This window comes from Lytechinus pictus, chromosome 11, assembly GCF_037042905.1.
Source record: "Lytechinus pictus isolate F3 Inbred chromosome 11, Lp3.0, whole genome shotgun sequence".
Lineage (NCBI taxonomy): Eukaryota > Metazoa > Echinodermata > Echinoidea > Temnopleuroida > Toxopneustidae > Lytechinus > Lytechinus pictus.
In genome coordinates, this window is record NC_087255.1 from 16,125,886 (window position 1) to 16,146,578 (window position 20,693).

At 36.6% G+C, this 20,693-nt stretch overlaps 1 protein-coding gene across 1 annotated transcript; it reads right to left on the bottom strand.

Moving 5' to 3' along the window:
- Window positions 1–352: 352 nt before the first annotated feature.
- Window positions 353–12,109, bottom strand: LOC129271515 (coiled-coil domain-containing protein 152-like). The gene is made up of 8 exons (XM_054908845.2): window positions 12,037–12,109; window positions 9,814–9,919; window positions 8,960–9,028; window positions 8,074–8,138; window positions 6,337–6,439; window positions 5,434–5,561; window positions 3,213–3,308; window positions 353–1,131 (listed from the first exon to the last, which is right to left on the bottom strand). The coding sequence occupies exons 1-8, from the start codon at window positions 12,100–12,102 to the stop codon at window positions 1,006–1,008; spliced, it is 759 nt and encodes a 252-aa protein (XP_054764820.2). The 5' UTR covers window positions 12,103–12,109; the 3' UTR covers window positions 353–1,005.
- Between the last annotated feature and the right edge of the window lie 8,584 nt (window positions 12,110–20,693).

Sequence of the window (20,693 nt, forward strand, 5' to 3'; positions counted from 1 at the left end):
AACTATTCATTTTTAGTGTTCAGTTTCTATGCATATTTTTTATAAAATAAAATCGTGACAAGAAATTTAGCAGGGCACTGCTTATAGCAATAGGTGGTATGCAGAGTGGATTCCAAGCATTGCATACTAGTACATTGTACCCCTGTTACCAAGGAACATTTCATAAAGTAATTTGTTATTCATCGACAAATTCATTTTCATACATCTGGGGCCCGTAACACAAAACTTTGCAAGGATCATAGAACATTTTTCTACGATTGATTCCATTGACTACAATGTACAATCCATTGAGAAAATCAAGCGTACGATTAATCGCTAACCTTTTGTGTTACGGGACCCTGATCAGTCATAACGATTTCAGTCAATGAAACAAACACAAAAAGCAAGACAGAACTTCATGGGTTTAAAATGTGCTATTATTCATATTAAATAAACATGAAAAAACAACTTCCCGTACATCGGCGTCTACAGTTTCAGACGTGCATGTACAGTACGTGAGGAAGCTGGTTGTCTGAGCTCAGAATTTCCTCTTGGGTCCATATAAATGCCTGTCATTTATATCATACATGCATGCATTTACCCGAGTAAATGGAGTGACTTCCCCAAGTTCAAAACTTTCTCTAAAAAAGCTCCATACTAAATGTGCATACTATTCAGCTCATACTTGCATACATGTAGATGTAGACATGGTAGGTATATGGAACTGATATGGAGCCAGCTTTCTTTAGAAGAACTTTCTCTCAGGTCCGTAGATGCCTGTAGTTTACATCATACACGTATGGGAGCAACTTTCCTGAGCTCAAAACTTTCTCCCATGTCCGTGGATACATGTTGGTGCCTTTGGGAGCAGGTTCCCTTAGCTCAGAATGTTTTCTCATTTCTTTGTACATAGGTGCACCAGGGAGTCACCTCCCCATTCTCAAAACTTTCTGCTAGGTCTTTTACATTTGTGCCTCCCATTAATATCACACATGCATGTGCAGTATTGGAGATGGTTCTCTGAGCTTAGAACTTTCTCTTTGGTCCATAAGTGCCTCCTGTTTGCACATCAAGTCTCCTCTGAAGGTCTGATATGGTTCTCTTGAGGGATGAAATCTGCTGGTCGGACTCTGCTTTTGCGTTCATCAGTTTCTGTAGGGAATTAATAATGATGAATGATACATTTATAATACAATCATAACACAAAAATATTCAACATTTCAAGTAAGCACGGATAAGTCAACCTTCAATAAGTCAAATACTAGTATTAGCCCAAGTCAAAGCAAGTCTTGTAGACCAGACTATTCAAAATATTTGATTTTCCCAATTCAATTGAAGCAAGTCTTGTAGACCAGACTATTCAAATCATTCTATTTTCTCAAGTCAAAGCCTGTCTTGTAGACCAGACTATTCAAAACATTCAGTTTTCCCAAGTCAAGGCAAGTCCAGACTATTTAAAACATTCAATTTTCCTAAAGCAAGTCTTGTAGACCAGACTATTCAAAACATTTTATTTTTCTTCTAATTCAAACAGACTATGGTCCCAAAAGATTTAATGTAGGCAAAATTACCTGTATAAAAGTGTACATTTTAAAACACCTGGATATAATCAGAATAAAATCAATAAGATAATTAAAATATTCAGCGCACAGTTCTTGACCTGATGACAATCTGATATGCTATGTACATACACTTACCACTCTATATTAGTGAGCAACGGGTCAAGATATAATAACTTTAAAAAATCAAGTTCCCGAATTAAAAGGTATAATTTTTTGGTCAATAACAAGTGTTAAATGTAGATAGTGGTTTGCTACACGATATATAGTATAGTATAGTTTATTGGCAATACATGATTGGCAGCCAGTGGTTGAAATATACATGTTTACAAAATATAAGAACATACAAAGATATTTTACAAAGAGTACATAAATTTAAAAAACAAGTGGAACGCCTCTGGCAGTCTTGCCTGCATTACGCAATGCGATGTAGCAGCAGTGCTTCCTTTGAAAATAGCTAATGAATATTATTCACAGAAGAAAACACTAAACATGATAATAAAATATTATGCCCATCGACCCAAAATGACCTTTGACCATGATCATGTGACCCAAGACATGTGCAAAACAATCATTCATACTTGATTATCCTTATGTCGATGTTTCATGATCTAGATCCATAAACTTCCTTAGTTATGATGCCAATTCAACACATACTCCTAACACGGCCAGAGTTCAATGACCTTTAAATGACTTTTAATCTTGGCCATGTTCCTGAAATGCATACAGGGTATTCAGGGATACACTGCTGCTCTTATGTCCATGTTTCATGAACTAGATCCATAGACTTAAAGTTATGATGACAATTCCACAAATACCCCCAACATTACCAAAGTTTGTTTATCCCTAAATGACCTTTGACATTGGTCATGTGACCTGAAACTCGCACAGGATGTTTAAGGATACTTGATTGCTCTTATGTCCATGTTTCATGAACTAGATCCATACAATTTCAAAGTTATGACAATTCCTCAAACAACCCCAACATGGCCAAAGTTTGTTGACCCTAAGTGACCTTTGACCTTGGTCATGTGACCTGAAACTCACACATGATATTCAGGGATACATGGTTGCTCTTATGTCCAAGTTTCATGAACTAGATCCATAAAATGTCAAAGTTATAATGGCAATTCCTCAAATAACCCCAACATGGCCAAAGTTTATTGACCCAAAGTGACCTTTGACCTTAATCATGTGACCTAAAACTCAGGCAGGATCTTCAGTGATACATTATTACCCTTATGTCTACGTTTTATGAACTAGGTCCATATACTTTCGAAGTTATGACAACATTTCAAAAACTTAACCTTGGTTAAGATTTCGATATTGATTCCCCCAACATGGTCTAAGTTCATTGACCCTAAATGACCTTTGACCTTGGTCATGTGACCCGAAACTCAGGCAGGATGTTTAGTAATAATTGATTACCCATATGTCCAAGTTTCATTAACTAGGTCCATATACTTTCTAAGTTATTATGACATTTCAAAAACTTAACCTTGGTTAAGATTTCAATGTTAACGACGTCGCCGTCGGAAAAGCGGCGCCTATAGTCTCGCTCTGCTATGCAGGCGAGGCAAAAATCATTCAATTACACGATGGTGACTAAATTCTTAAATTCCCATGAGATGCTATCTAAATCAGAAGAAAAAAAAATCAGAGGAATTTAATTACCTGTCTGTATATATCACTACCCCTGTTAGCAGTCTTTGAGCTCTGTTGTTGGGCTCGTGTGATTTCTTTTTGCAGTTTCAACAGCTTAGCATCATACTGTCATAGAAAGAAATATATGACAGATCTAAAAGTATGTGATGAAAAGGTATCTCTCATACAAGTGTTCACTTGAGAAATAATAATGAAAAAAAATATGCAGCTTCATGTCAATGTGTACCGTACATATACACATTCCTGGTTTACACTTATTCATGCAATAATCCAATCAATATTATTTTAGCATAAATTATTCACTGAAAGATTTAAAGACTAATAAGAATGGCATTTACTCATGGCAGTTGTTGCAGGGATGGACGTTGAATGTCTAGAAAGAAAATGTCCTTCAGATGTGCCTTTCTGTAAGACTTTTATCAGGTGTTTTTGTTATGTATTATAATGTAACAGTTTAACATCTTCTATAGATCGAGAAATTAAAAGGTAAGATTAGGGGAAAAAATGAATTTCGCCTTCATTTACATCTATATAAGACATAAGAATGTCACAAGAAATGCAAACTATCATTAGTAATATTCCAAACTAAGGAATACTATATTTTTATTATTATTGCACTGTAACAGATTTACTCATGCACTGAAAGATTTGAAGGCTGTAATAGAATAGGTAGGAATGGTAGTTATAGTATAAATGTATGTTAAAAAATATATATATACTGTATATGCCTCATGTTCATCTGCATTCTGTAAGAACTTTTTTTGTTGTTTTTTAATGAATTATCGTTAACAATTTTACATCTTCCTTAGATTGAGGTGGTTCAAATATGAAAAATGGAAAAGGGAAATTATGCCACATCTATATGAAGCCTTTGTATAAGGCATATTTAAAGGATATCATAAGTTTCTCTAGAATGCATGCATTCATGCAATATTATTTTATTGATATTACACTTAAACACAAAAGATGGGGGGATATAATAAAATAGTACATGCAGGTTGGAATGGCAGTTATGCATGGTAAATTGATACCAAGAAAGAATGTATCTTTCAAATTTTTTTTTGCCCCATTTCCATCCACACTTATAGATACTGTTATTAGTTTTCTTTTTTTTTAATACGTCATTGTACTAATCTCATATCTTCTTTAGATTAATACTCTGATTAATTATGGCACTTAATCACATGTACTGAAATATTTGAAGAATGTTCAATACAATACAATATAAGTATTTATATAGCACTCTTAAAATGATTGTATCACAGCACTTTACAAATTAGCAAAAATAAAATTGTGAAGACCAAAATATACATACAAGTAAATTAACTACCAGGTATTAAAAAGAAATGTCTTTTAATAGAATAGGTAGGAATTGTTGTTATTCATGGCAATTAAATGCCAAAGATATTGTGTCTTTACCCATTTTCATCCAAATTTTTGTATTTTATGTTTATTTTGCTGATGCATCATCTGTAACAATTTCACATCTTCCTTAGATTGAGAGGTTCAAAATGTATTAGAGATTGAATTAAGATATTAAGACCTGCATGTATGATTAAAATATGGGGTAGATTAATGATGCCATTAAACTATCTAATACAAATATTGGACAATTCAAATGAATGAAAACAGTACTTGGTGTCATTCTGACATTGTATGAAGCATGTACATATTTCATAGGGCACAGATTTGAAATTGAATTTGTGTTAGAGGGGGAGTAAAATGTCCAACAGTGTTTTTGTCTCCCATTGAATGGGAATGTTATGAATGAGATAAGTAATGATAATACAAAGAATAAATCAGCCTATGATTTTATTCATATCTAGAAAAAAATGTTTTGAGAGGAAAATTACTTGTTTAGTTTCTTGGTAACATAATAATTGTGGTATGAATGTATTAAGTTGTAAATTAATGTGTGATTGTTCATGTGGGCATATATAACAAGACTACATTGTTGAGAATGCTGCATTATTGGTTGGGAACCTGGCCTGGTTTGAGATGTTGAGGGCTTACTTTACAATGCTGTTGGATCGTATTTGCTTTAAAGTATAACATCTTCATAGAAATCAGGGAAATGGGAGAGTTGGTGGATTAGGGTTGTTAGCCTAAATTCTATCATAGTTAATACACATGTAAGATATTCAAGTTTCTCCGGCATGATTGTGCTTAGCAAATGTAAATTCATACTTTTTACTTATCAGCGATATTCACCAAAAGGGTCCATACTCACCTCAAGCCTAACCCTTGTAACTTCAGTATGTTTCTCTCTCTCCAGTTCAGCTAACTGCTTGTGAAGCTTACTAACCTCATTCATCTTAGCATGTAAACTCTCCTTTAATATCCCAACCTCCTTCTCTCCTGCAATAAAATTTGATAGTTAACTGAACTTCTTAATGGAATCAGACTGAGATTCTATTTATTGTTTAAAGAAAGGCAATGCTAATCAGTACAATCACATTTACATTTTACGCTGACCTTTTCTAAAGCAATGTCAGATTATGCAAACGGTTATTCTGCCCAAATAAACCCTATTTCTTTGGTTCTAGGAGGTTTTATTTGAAGGTAGACCCCTCAATTGTCATATCTATTATAGTGCGATTCCCTAAATTACTAGAAAATCATATCTTGTCTCTAAAAGAAATGAATTACTAGTAGTAGTACCAAGCACTTGGTGATAAAATACCAAAGAGAACAGATATCTATTTTCATAGTGTGCAATCAAAGCAGAAGTATACTTTGCATTTTCTCTTCAAGCGATTAGAAGGGGTTTGGCAATGCTATCGATTGTCAATGTTCTAAGTTTTGGAGACAATCATAAGTCTGAGTTTTGTGATTGACTGCAGGTCTACTTCATACAACATAAATCAATCAATTTATTTGTTTTCTATAAAAAAAAAAAAAACGGTTTACCAATTGACAATTCTGTATTAATACTTGCAATCGTTTGCAAAGTTTCTTGCATTACCCCTAAGGCAGATTTGGTAATTGTTATGATGCACAGCATTTGTATAGCACCATTTCTCTGTAAAAAAAAAAAAAAAAAAAACATTCAAAGGCACTGAAATGTATTTCAATTACTGAATTCATAACCCAATTATTTAAAGTATTAAATTATATCAGAACTCTCACATACTCTCTGCTGTAGTAGTTTCCAAGAGATCCTCTATTTCCTGCCTGTGAGTTTTATACAGTTCATCCATCTTCTCGTCAGACTGGCTCATGGCTAGTTTGTGTTCCTGATAACATAAAGGGATGAAATGATGGAAGCTATTTGAAACATTCAGAGAGTCATTGCATCAAGAATTATGTCTAGATGCAACTATACAAAATTAAATGCGAGTTTCTAATACATGCTTTTAATTGCATTTGATATCCGTAGTTGCGTTTGATTGCACATCTTGTGCAATGGGCCTCTTGTGTTGTTACTGCAGAACTGAAGATCTTCCAATGTAAATTGAGCCAGATGAGGCACGACACATATTAAGAATCATCAGCGTAGAGGACTAGGACATACTATTGGGACAGTGTCTTTCAGTTACCAGTAAATCAAAAAGGAAAATGTGTTTTACTTCATTACTTCAATTTCAGGCGAAAATTCATTGAATTTACTTTGCAAAACCGAACTTTTGTTTTGACTGCATACCGGTACATTTAAGATCATGATTGAAAGAGAATTACAGGTTTTTTCAAATGGAAAATCCCTGTCCCTTATACTCGACTCATAATTTGTGTATTAGCTGTGCCCAAGGTAGCATAAAAACAAACTTGACACAGTTTGTTTATAAGAGTAATACCAATGTTCATAATGTTCATACCAAAGAAATCTTATGGAGCATTATGTGAACATATCTGGGTTCATTTCATCAAAGTTACCAGTGCTGACCAGTTGTCATTATCAGCTCAGTAAACAGTCACAAACCTTTGCTTCTTAACCAATAAAAGCTACAGTTGTTGACCAATGTGGATGAAAAACCATGTGCCATTATCTATTTCTCTGTGGCTCTATCCCTGGTGGGTGTTTCATAAAGCTGTTTGTAAGTTATGACTGACTTTACGAAGGACTGGTGATCCTTTCCTGTAGTAGATATACCAGATTTTTATTTGTGTTACTGTTCATGTACCGTACCTCCAAAGATAGGCTCACCAGTCATTCATAGTCACTTGTACACTCTAACCCATGACGAAAACCTCCATTTGAGAACACTATTCCCCAGTTTCCCTTCTCATCAATTCTCTTCTCCAAGTACGACAAACCCTAACTGCCCCAAGCAAGCAATTTAAGTATCAAAACACCCGTTTCTTGACGTCGGTCCGAAGATAACACAACAGCCCGGCATATACAGTCACAGCAGGGGGCCACACACGATGGGATGCATGCGCAGCGCTGAGCGCAGTCCCTGCAAAGCATGCCGTCATTTTTATTCGCTTACTTTCCTTATTTCAAGGTCGATTTTCTTCGTTCGAAATTGAAAATGGACTAACATTGGATTACTGAATACAATATGCCTTTGAAAACGTGATTAAATATCGAATACAATAATTTCATTCCGAAGGTCCTACTACAGGCAGAGAAGTCTTACGTAATAGCACAGCTGTTGTTTATCTTTTCGTCCTTTGCTCAACGTTCATATACTGGCCTGTGGAGGTGAAATTGAGACAGCGGGGATTACCCCTGGATTACTTGGCCAAGCACGGTTGATAAGGGCTTGGAAATTATTTTTGAGAGATCCAAATGGAAAATGGGGTATAACATCGCAATTTGCAATCTGAACTGCGGTCTTTCTCCAAACGGGGGTTTGACGTAATGCCACGAACAGCTACACCCACCAGGTTCTATAATAGGTCTCTACATCGCTTCTTGAAATCTTACCTCTCTTGTAATGGCAAGCTCATCTATAACATTTGTCACTTTGTCCTTCAGTTCTTGGTTCTCATCTAAAATTAATAAAAACAAAACAAATCAAAGTAAATTAAAAGTAGACTGCCTAGACACAAGTTCCAGTTGTGTCTAGGTTGATAAACTTGATATCCATACATAATTTCTCATTTGAAGAAAATTAAGAAAATGCAAGACTGAGGCAGAGGAAAATAAAATGAATGAGAGGAACATAAGATCTCTAGAGAAGTTGGATTCTTTCTCATATCATAAAATCAAAGTTAACCTTCCACATCCAACCTTCAAACTCTGAAATAATTTATAGTTTGTATCTAATTACTATCTCAATTAGATATGAACCTATCACTGTATGACATTGTGGTGTTGTGGCCCAGTGGATTAGTCTCAGAGACATGGCGTAATTTCCTTCAGCACAAAATTGATCCACAATACATGAATTGGTACTGGCAGGAAGTAATTCCTCTAAAAGCTGTGAGAGCTGTGGCAGCATAGCTCAGCCTGAGCGCTTTGAGCACCTACATGTAACAAGCTGTACGCTATACAAATACCATATTGTATTAAAATGTAATTTAAGATGTTTGCGCTTGATTAATTCCAGTAAGGAAAGAAATTTAAACAAAGGATTTATAACTGCAATATCTTATTACAGCAACTTATAATCAGTTTGTTGGAAGTGTACTCAAATATCAAAAAGTAAGGTACCGGTAGTGCACTTTAATTTTAACAAAGCTTTACAGTTAAATGCACATTCATTGAGATAACTTTCCTGAGAACCCAAGATGAAACATGTTTGCCACTTCATATTTGAGCCTGCAACCAAGTGTATGCTAAATTCTTGTATAGGAATTCAGAATAATACCTTCAAGATTGCACTTCAGTTTGAGCATATTTTGAAGCTTGGTAACCATCTCTTGCGTTTGCTTGAAATCTGAAAAAAAAAACAATGGCAATGAAAAATGTCAGCAAGACTTTGTCAACCATGTTGAAACATATTAATGAAATCCACTCTTGTTCAATCTATACAGAGTAATTGTCTATTTCTCTTTCATTTCCATCATCTTCACTGATAATTCCGGAAAAAGGGATATGTATGTGGTTATAAAGACTATAGTATTGATATGCATAGGTTAGTTTTCAAATCATAGCCGCTAAAATTATTTTAGTTTAAGAACAATATAATACTGACAAGTGTACAAGATAGAGGGTTTAATCTGCCTATGGTATTTTCAGGACAATCCAGGCATTGTTATCATAAAGAGGAAAAAGAAAATGGGAATAGAAATAAAGGGTTTTTTGGAAGAGTATTACCGGGTATGCGATTCCCCACCCCCCCCCCCCCCCCGCATATTTGCCGACAAAAATGAAGTGGGGCAAGAGTCTGTAAAATGTCAAAGAACATAAAAGTGATAGACGAAACTGAATTACTGGGCAGAAGAATAAGGGCATTTGGGGGTATTTTCAAATTGAAATTGAATGGCCAGGGGCCTGTTTCATAAATAGTTACAACTGTTGTAACTTTGCCATTTTGGCAACTACTATGGCAACAGGGCTCAGAAGCCAATCAAAATCAAGGTTACCATGAAAGTTGCCATAATGGCAAAGTTACAACAGTTGACACTGTATGAAATCTTGCCCTGGTGCACACATTTGGTGATATTTAATAAAAAATTGCATGTCAGCATGAGACCCCCTCCCCTTCCCTGCTTAAAATACCTTCCATTGTCTGTGTGTGTCTCTCTTTTGATGCTTCATACTCTCTTTGCAGCAGACTGACTTCATTCTGAAGCCCTTCTTTTTCTTGGACAAGCCTTTCATGCAGCTGATATGAAAAAAAAATAAATAGAGATTTCATGCATTTGTTATCAATGCCAGTTTACACTTGAAAATTATGATGAAAAAAAAAATTACAAGAATTTAATTCCTATTCCTGTGCTATATCCACCAAAATAATGATTTCTATATTGCGAGTCTACAGGACAGAGTTATAATGGTTACTATATTACTGGTCTACAGGGACACAGAGTTGTTTTGTATATAAATCAATCCAACCAAACAATTTTCAGATCTACTACTACTACTACTAATGATAATGGTAGTGGCTACTTATATAACACAGGGCCATCTTTCTATGATCACGGTGCTTAATTATACATGAACAATAATTGAAATGAAAAAGAATGGAAGACTTAGAAGCTTGAATTCTCCTTTTTGTCTCGCCTGCATAGCAGAGCGAGACTATAGGCGCCGCTTTTCCGACGGCGGCGGCGTCAACATCAAATCTTAACCTAAGGTTAAGTTTTTGAAATGACATCATAACTTAGAAAGTATATGGACCTAGTTCATGAAACTTGGGCATAAGGTTAACCAATTATTAGTAAATATCCTGCTTGAGTTTCAGGTCACGTGACCAAGGTCAAAGGTCATTAAGGGTCAATGAACTTTGGTCAAGTTGGGGGTATTTGTTGAATTACTATCATAACTTTGAAAATTTATGGATCTAGTCCATGAAACTTTGGCATAAGGTTAATCAAGTATTAGTGAACATCCTGTCTGAGTTTCAGGTCACATGACCAAGGTCAAAGGTCATTTAGGGTCAATGAACTTTGGCTGTGTTGGGGGTATTTGTTAAATTACCATCCTAACTCTGAAAGTTTATGGATCTAGTTCATAAAACTTGGACACAAGAGTAATCAAGTATCACTGAACATCCTGTACGAGTTTCAGGTCACATGACCATGGTCAATGGTCATTTAAGGTCAATGAACTTTGGCCGTGTTGGGGGTATTTGTTAAATTACCATCCTAACTCTAAAAGTTTATGGATCTAGTTCATAAAACTTGGACATAAGAGTAATCAAGTATCACTGAACATCCTGTACGAGTTTCAGGTCACATGACCATGGTCAAAGGTAATTAAAGGTCAATGAACTTTGGCCGTGTTGGGGGTATTTGTTGAATTACCATCCTAACTCTGAAAGTTTATGGATCTAGTTCATAAAACTTGGGATATAAGAGTAATCAACCATCACTGAACATCCCCTGTGAGTTTCAGGTCACAAAACCAAGTCAGAGGTCAGTTAAGGTCAATAAACTTAGGCCATGTTGGGGTAATTGTTGAAGTGCCATCATAACTTTGAAAGTTTATGGATAGAGTGAATGAAATGTGGACATGGGTGTAGTTGACAGTCTTAAGTCTCCGTTCAAATGTCATTTATGGTCAATGAACGTGGTATTATGTCATTATATGAATTATGTTTTTCTGAATGATTATTTTATAGTAGTTTTCAAAGTTAGCACTGCTGCTATATTAAATTGCGTAATGCAGGCGAGACTGCCAGAGGCGTTCCACTTGTTGTAAAATTGACATTACTCTACTAGGGTTCTGGCCCACTTTAATTTCATGGTGCCCAATTACACCAGAATATTTATCACAAATTTGAAGAGATGAGCTACATTATATTTAATGCTAACAGGTAATGCCCGATTTCAAGTACATCTAGATATTCCGTGTTGGTACTGGTATAACTGCTTTTTTTTTTCTTTTCTTTTTTTTTAGAAATATGCCAGTCATCATAAACATGTAGATAATCTAAAAAGGGTGTAGCCCAGGAGTTCTGTAGCTTGTAAATCTCTAATTTCACCTAAGAAGATATAAACAACCTGTCTTAGTCTAGATCTAGGCCAAATAGATTCAGAATTTTAAAACTTTAATTCTCTTAATGATTCACCCAACTAAAGGCCTTTTCCTGTTGCCTTTTGTCTACTCTCAACATCCCATTGCCAGTTAAGTGATGAATTGTAATGAAAATGATTATGTTATAATTCTTGAATAATTTTTAAATATTAATTTCCAAGTAGGCCTAACGTTAGAGTGGATCTAAATGAAACCACCGCATATTAAGACAGATGGTAATTTTCAGTTTTTTACTCAACGTACCCTCTGCCAAGAATTAAACTCCTCAACCACTTTGTCCAAGTCAATGCCCCTTGCTGACGACTCCATCAGGATATGAGATCTAGTAGAGAGATAATCAATACAAAGACAAATTAAAATTCAAAGGTAAATTGTGGGGGGGGGTCTTACTACTTCTGACCCCAGTCAGGCCAGACAGGGATAAAAAAAAACCTAGAGTCTAGGCTAGATCTAGGCCCTAGCTAGACCCTATTTATTTTAGAGCAAAAGGACTAACTGTTAGGCCTAAATAAGTTTGATATATAGGTCTGACTATTAAAGTTCGGTCCTAAGTCAAGATGAAGACATTCTGAACCCATGCCTGGTAGAAGCTGAGAAAGATCCACTCACACGTATTGCGAGGTTAGATCGAGCCATAGAATTTTCGAAATGCTTTTCCCCTAACCTAGCCTACGCCCGAACACTGCATGATCGGACTTAGACCAAAAGCTTCGGTCTCTGTTATGTTGGTTGTTCCGCTGAACTCCGTTGGCTCCACTCACCAAATACAGAGACCGAAGTTCTAGCTCGATCTGTTGTACAGCCTACAGAGACTCAATGGCCATATGTTTATGTATTAAGTTCGGATAAAACACACGTACGTGCATAGCGCCAACTTAATGTGTTCCGCCATCTTGCTTGTTGGTTGCCGATAAAATGCGCATTTTCAGATTTTTTTACACTCAGTCATTAGCCGTGACTGAAACATTGACCAATCAAAAACTAAGATTCTACAAGAAATATGAATATTCATATACGAAAGTATAAACATAGATAATTCAGTTTTATGTGAAATTTAAACCCAATACTTCAAAATAGGGTAAGTTTTATGTCTCTAAAATGACCCTTAAAACCAGAATTTTATTCTTAAAAAATAAGGATTTTTCAAAGTTGCCATGGTAACGCGGCCTGAGATAAAAAATCTTAGCAAATACTTCATTTTAGTGATCGAGGATGCATTTGTTCACGGTATATGTCTACATAAGTTATAACATTTTTTTCCAGACCATGGATGAACTTTCAAAAAGAGAAATTTTAGGCAAGTTTTTACGATTTTCGGCAATTTTCTGACACAGGTACATTGAAGACGTAATTTTTACAGAATTAGAAGAAGACATTGTGGATTTTCCTAATTATCACGACGGATTTGCAACTTACTTGTAAACAAACCAAACAAAGTCTATGATTTGATACATTTTCGATAATGCGAAAAGAGACATTCAAGTCTCTGATTGAGAGCCGTAGATTGAACATTCGCACGGCGCAATGGTAACGTTTTCGCCGAATTCGTCGGGGCGAAAACTCCAAGCGAGCCGTACCACTCACCAGTCCCGAACGCTGCGCTGTATGTTTGATGATATATCTGGTGCCATTTCGTGCTTATAAATTTGTTTTTTCTACAATGCCACTATCTCATTAAAATTGTTTGTCATGATAACATTGGAAATATTATCGTTTAATGGCCCAAAGGATCAACTGTCATAAAAGATACTTTGAAATATTGTCAGAGAGTGATTAGTTAGGTGATGTTTATGGTCAGAATTTAGTCGTGGCTTCGGGTGAACTTACGCGAACGCGGTCACTTGCTCACGGGGCGAGTCGGCCTGGCCCTTTGGTGGAAGGCCGTTGGGCAACGTGCAGTGCAGCTAGAGCAGAGTTAGGGAGTTAGGTAAAAATACTTTGAAATAAGAAATCTGCAAATATTTTTGTCTTATCCCTTTGGATTAGAAATTCAAATTCTCAAAGTTGAAATCCAATTTTAGACAGTGACATAACAAAGAGTGGTGCTGTTAGGGGGGTGGGGGGGGGGGGGTCTTGCATGCCCCCAATTCACGAACAAGAAAAAAAAAAGGAAAAGGAAAGAATCTTGCGAAATTGTTTAATTGGATTTTTGTAACAAAAACGTCAAAATTATGCTCATGTCGCTTGCTTGCAACTATATACTTTTATAAATTTTGCCCGATATGCCATATCGTATACTGGTATTGGTAACCCTCAATTTTTTTCGCCCGTTACGCCACTGATATAAAAGCTACTTTAGTCTTTATGCTAACATTATTTGGTTGCGGGATCAAAGCATCAGCTACAGCTAAACATACTTTATGCCTGTTCAACTTCCAATACAGGTTTAGGTCTGTATTTATGGGTGCCTTTATTATTTTCATTTTCAATTAAAACAATTATCATTAATTATGTATTAATTTAGTATTAACCTCCATGATACATTTTATTGTGTTAAAACCATACAGTTTCTGTTATATTAAGCCCTTTTAAAAACATGCTCAATAGCATGCAGACCCCCCCATATATAAACACAATAGAAGTGTATATAGAATTAATTGACCCCCCCCCCTAGCTCCCCTATTGAGGACAAAATGAAAAAAATGCTCAAAATAATCGACCGCCCCCCTTTTACGAGGCAGCTGAGCTGTCGGTGGCATGATGTCTTCATTGACTTTTTTTTTGCTTGTAAAAAAATATTGAAGAAATAGGGGCTACTCTAAGTGTCCCCTATGAAAATCGATCTGGATCTGCAAGTGCATGGGGCTGCGCCCTCTCCAACGTCATAGCTACCCCATATCTTTAGGTTCTAGCTCTCATCTTTTTCAGCTCCCTGATTTTTTGGAAGAAAAAAAAAATGGGGCGAAAGAAAAGAGTGAAATAAATCAAATACGATTAATCAAAATTTGAGTTGTTTGAAAGAACTAAATTAAATTCTACAACCATGAAGAATAACAGCAATCTTGATTAATTCTGTTTGAATTTTTTTTTTTTTTACAAAATCAGAACCAATCAACCTTTTTCTGATTATTCTGTCACTTTCCATATTTTGGAGAAAAAAATTAAGGTGTTCATCGACGCCCTGTACTGCATGATGAAACTGTATCCCCACTCGGCCCTCTTCCCCCCCCCCCCCCACTCGCCCTCTTAACTCCCCCCTCTCTCTCTCTCTCTCTCCCTCTCCCCCCCCCCCCCCCCCCACCACAAAGCCCCTTGCTCATTTCTCTTATCTCACCTTGACCTTAATTAATTAATCTTAACTATCTGGCGGTACAGTCAAACGTGACTGGTCGCCATCATAGTTTCATCCCCAACAAACACGGAACAAACAATAACAACAATTCTGTTTTTCGACCCAACATCATTCCTTTCAATACGCGTAAGGCCATACGTGGGCATGCACAAACAACGTGGGTTCACAAAAACAGACCCGCGTTCGGACTGAAATTGTGATTAAAATAAAAATGTTATAAATATAACAAAAATATTGGTATAATAAAAGATATTTGATTAACGGAAAAACATCCATCACTAATTCATAGGAACTCTGGAAAAGATTTGAACGAGGTTTTTATCAACGGTAATCAAGAGGAATTAGTGTATGGATGAATGGCGTTCGAGCGTTAGCCGGTGAGGGCGCGGGCCAAATCTGGCAGTATGGCGTCGTCCATTAAGCTGACGTTAGCCAGCGGCGACTGCACGTACGTGAACAGGGAAGTGAAGTTGCGCGACAGCCGAAGTAAATCACTGTTTTTTCCCCTTTTACAGGACAAGTCCACCCCAAACAAAAGTTGATTTTAATAAAAAGAGAAAAATTCAACCAGCATAACACTGAAAATTTCATCAAAATTGGATGTAAAATAAGAAAGTTATGACATTTTAAAGTTTTGCTTCATTTCACATAACAGTTATATGCACATCCTGGTCGGTATGCAAATGAGACTGATGATGTCATCCACTCACTATTTCTTTCAACATAGGCCTATTTCATTATATGAAATATGCTAATTTTCTCCTCATTGACATTGTCAAGTCAAACAACGATTAACTCCTCTCTGAACATGTGGAATTAGCATGTTTAATGCTATATGGTTCAGTCAAGTTGGTCCTTGTTGTCAAATCTGTAAAAAATGAAATATTGTAAACAATAAAAAACAAGAGAAATAGTGATGGACATCATCGACTGACTCATTTGAATGTCACTGAGTTATGCATACGGTATCACTATTTTGTGAAAAATAAGCGAAACTTTAAAATGCCATAACTTTCTTATTTTACATCCGATTTTGATAAAATTTTCAGCGAAATGCTAGTTTGATTTTTCTCTACTTATTCAGATCCATATTTTTCTGGGGTGGACTTGACCTTTAAAGGGGAATCCAACCCAAATAAAAACCTGTTTTTATAAGAAAAAGAAAAATCAGACAAGTTGATAGGTGAAAGTTTGAACAATATTGGACAAACGACAAAAAAGTTTTGAATTTTTAAAAGTTGTAAATATTGGTAATCACTATACTCATGGAGACTTCAAATTGGCCGCATATGGGATTCATAGTGATGTAAGGCAAGGACTACTCTTCCATGTTCTCCAATACATATTATGGCTAAAATGTAATTTTTCCCAAAAGTTTTATTTCAAATTATATTTCCTTTCATGAGGACATTAAACTATATTCTACCTGGGTTATATTTAGATTACTGCCCCAGGGGAATGGGTACTTAGGAGAAAACCACAAATCCCTGATAATAAAGTACATGGCCTATGGGAAAGTTGTCCTTGCCCCTTGTCAATAATTTACTTACCCAGTTGCCAATTTGAAATCTACATACTATTAGTGATCTTAATTTTAAAGCAGCTATAACTTTCTTATCGCTTGTCCGATTTCTTTCAAACTTTCACCAATTTGTTTAATTTATTTTTCTCCTTCCCAACACACCATTTTTTGGCCAAGGCTGGATTCCCCTTTAAGTTTATTTTTCCCCGTTTTGGTGCATTTCAGGCCAAAACGGAATAATAATCTTCATTTTGGTACATTTCTTTTTATATATTTTTATGAAATAAGGACAAAAATCGATGAGCCCCGATGGGGGGATATTGCATTGTTAACCGCCTAATGGTGGCTGCACGATAGAGAGCTGTCTGTGTACGAGGAGAAATAAATATTTTTAAAATGTTAAAAAACTCCTCGAAACAGACGGCTGCCAGCTGTCTAATGACAATTTTAGATCGGACTGTACTGACTAAGTATGCCGCCAAACCTCCCATTGTATACCCTAGTCCCTACAGTACTGCTTAACTACCCCCATCGGCGCGGCAACGCGGCGCAGAAGCGTTAGGCATGATGCCTAGTTGACACTTTCACGATTTTCGGTTCCCGCATAGTTCACGCACTGATATTGCGTCATGCGTGCCAATGCGTCGACACTTGCGGGAAGGGGCGGGACGATGAGCGGCAATGCGCAGCAATGCGTGAAGAGCGGAAATTTTTTTTCAACATGTTGAAAATTTTGCCACGCACTTCCCGCATTGCAGCAGTGCGTGAACTGTGCGCAAACTATGCGCAAACAAGTCGTGCCAATGCGTGCCAGTGCGTGGCGTAAAAACAGTGGGTACCCCACCCCCGGGGTAGTGGCACGCAGTTCGCGACTAGTTCACGACAGGGTCGCGCATACTTTGCGCATAGGTCAAGCATACTTCACGCATAGTTCGCGAATGACATGCGCAAAATTGTGAGTGCAGACCACGTGATCAATGTGAGTCGTTCTAATCAACGAACGTAGAGGGTGTCAACACCAGAACGTTGAATATTTAAATTTGCGCTAGATACGTCACAGAAATAGGGTGTCGAGAATATTTGCTGAAAGCACGTCGGGACAGTGCGTGAACACTGCGTGAACTATGCGCGAACTATGCGCAAACAATGCGCAAACATGTCGTGAACGTGTCGGGACATTGCGTGAACTGATATAGCCAAGTCGTGCCATAAAGTGTCCCGCACTGGCACGCATCAATGCGGGGCAATGCGGGCACCACAATGCGTGCAAGTGTCAACCGGGCATCACTCTCACTCAGAGCTACGTTGATCAGTCCCTGCATTTTAATATCAAGTATCATTTTCGTTTATGACTATTGACCGTAATAGAAAAGGTATGGTACGGTACTGTACCCCACAAATGTGATTCTCAGTCTCACTTACTCTTTATTGCCTTTGTCCCTTTTTGTCCAGACGGAAAGCAATTGATCCGTTAACTGCACGTCGAAAACACGTTCGGTATATACGATCCGGGCGCTGCTGGTATATTACCGGTACGTACGTACGGTACGGGTACGGTACGTACGTACCGGTACTATTATTCGCTGATGCTAGCTAGCCAATATAATAACGACTCGCGTGGTGCGGAGGCTGTATGCTAGATCTATCGTAGATGTTGAATCATTATACAAAAGTTAATTTTGCGAGAAATGTTGACAGTAAACTTTTAATATACGTGTATTATCCTATTTCACTTTGGCTTTGCTCCACTAGGCTTTTTTATTATTATTATTTACCCCCCCCCCCCCGGGCCCCTGGATCAGGGCCCTACCCTGGGAACGATTTTTGACTGTGCCTGGGGGCTGGGGGTGCTGCACAGCTGATGTAGATTTGAAAAAAAAAAGGTTTTCACTTCATTTAATATGGAATTCAAATCGGACGTCGCGAGAAATTTGAAAAGCAACAACAAAAAAAGGAGGGGGGCGGGTCAAGATACAAATTGGTTCCGAGAAATTTGAAGAAAAAAAAGGTTTCACTCCAAAATGAATGTCATTTTGGTTACATTTTTTTACACATCTTTGAGAATACCTGGGGATGCTGCCTATCAAGGGCGAAAATCTCGGGAAAATATCTCCCCGGCCAGGGGCTGGACAATTTGACAAGCAAAAAAAAAAAAAAAAAAAAAAAAAAAGTTATCACCCCAAAATTAAGGTAATCTCGTCCAAAATACATGCTGTTTTATGATTTTGACTGATGTATTTATTTCCATCATTAAAGACCAAAAATAGCAGGGAGACATTTCAGTGATATTGTGTCCCCCTTATAAAAAAAACCATGGTTTTACAACCGTAATCATGGTATAACCATGGTTAGGGGCGGTTTTACAATGGATCGATGGTAGTCCATGGTTTTAAATTCATAACCAATTAAGGTAAATGTGTGGCGGAAGTGTGGTAATACCATTGTTAAAATACCATAGTTAGTAACATGATAAAAATGTCATTTTATGACGATTTTAAAACCATGGTTATAAAAACCATCATTATTCCACAGTTTTAAGAAAGTTAAAAAACAATAGTTATAAAACCATGACAAAATCATCGTTCTACTTTGGTGAAAAAAACCATAGTAATTTAACCATGGTTGTAACCATGGTTTCACAGTAGTATAAAAACAATGGTTAGGATACCCGTGGTTTAACTCCCGTTCTACTAAGGTTGGAAATCAATGTTATAAAACCATGATTTAAACCATGGTTTTATGATAGCATAAAAACAGTATTTATAATACCATGGTTAAAATTCCGTTTTACCAAGAAAACGACGGTTATACACCATGCGGGACACCATGATTTTAACCATGGTTTTAAGATAGTTTGAAAATGATGGTTATATAACCATGGTTTTAACCGTGGTTTAATGAAAGTGTAAAAACAGTGGTAACAATACCATGGTTGAATTTCCGTTTTACCATGGTTGAAAACGACGGTTATACACCATGATTTTAACCATGGTTTTATGATAGTTTGAAAATGATGGGTATATAACCATGGTTTTAACCGTGGTTTAATGAAAGTGTAAAAACAGTGGTTACAAAACCATGGTTAAATTTCCGTTTCACCAAGGTTGAAAACGACGGTTATACACCATAATTTTAACAATGGTTTTAAGATAGTTTGAAAATGATGGTTATATAACCATGGTTTTAACCGTGGTTTAATGAAAGTGTAAAAACAGTGGTAACAATACCATGGTTAAATTTCCGTTTTACCATGGTTGAAAACGACGGTTATACACCATGATTCTAACCATGGTTTTATGATAGTTTGAAAATGATGGGTATATAACCATGGTTTTAACCGTGGTTTAATGAAAGTGTAAAAACAGTGGTTACAAAACCATGGCATGCTTAAATTTCCGTTTTACCATGGTTGAGAACGAGGTTATACACCATGATTTTAACCATGGTTTTATGATAGTTTGAAAATGATGGTTATATAACCATGGTTTTAACCGTGGTTTAATGAAAGTGTAAAAACAGTGGTTACAAGACCATGGTTAAACATTCGTCTTAGCAAGGTTGAAAACGACGGTTATACACCATGATTTTAACCATGGTTTTATGATAGTTTGAAAATGATTGTTATATAACCATGGTTTTAACCGTGGTTTAATGAAAGTGTAAAAACAGTGGTTACAATACCATGGTTAAATTTCCGTTTTACCATGGTTGAAAACGATGGTTATACACCATGATTTTAACTGCATGGTTTTATGATAGTTTGAAAATGATGGTTATATAACCATGGTTTTAACCGTGGTAAAAAGACAGGCTTGACTAAGAAAAAGCCCGCGAAAAGCCCTCGAAAGGGGGGTTCAGAAATTTTGGCAGACCTTCGATAGGGGGGTGCTTTCAAAGGGAGGGAACGAGCATAGGCGTACCCTAAATAACACTGAGTGGGGAGGCCGGGCTTTCGGCCATCCAAAGGCATGACTAAAATTATAAAGGCCTGCGACCTGAATTACTAACTAAGCATGGGCCGTTGTTGTTGATCTTGAAGGTAGTCGGGGGTGGCCGCTGGTGTTTTTTTTTTTTAAATAGGACTGG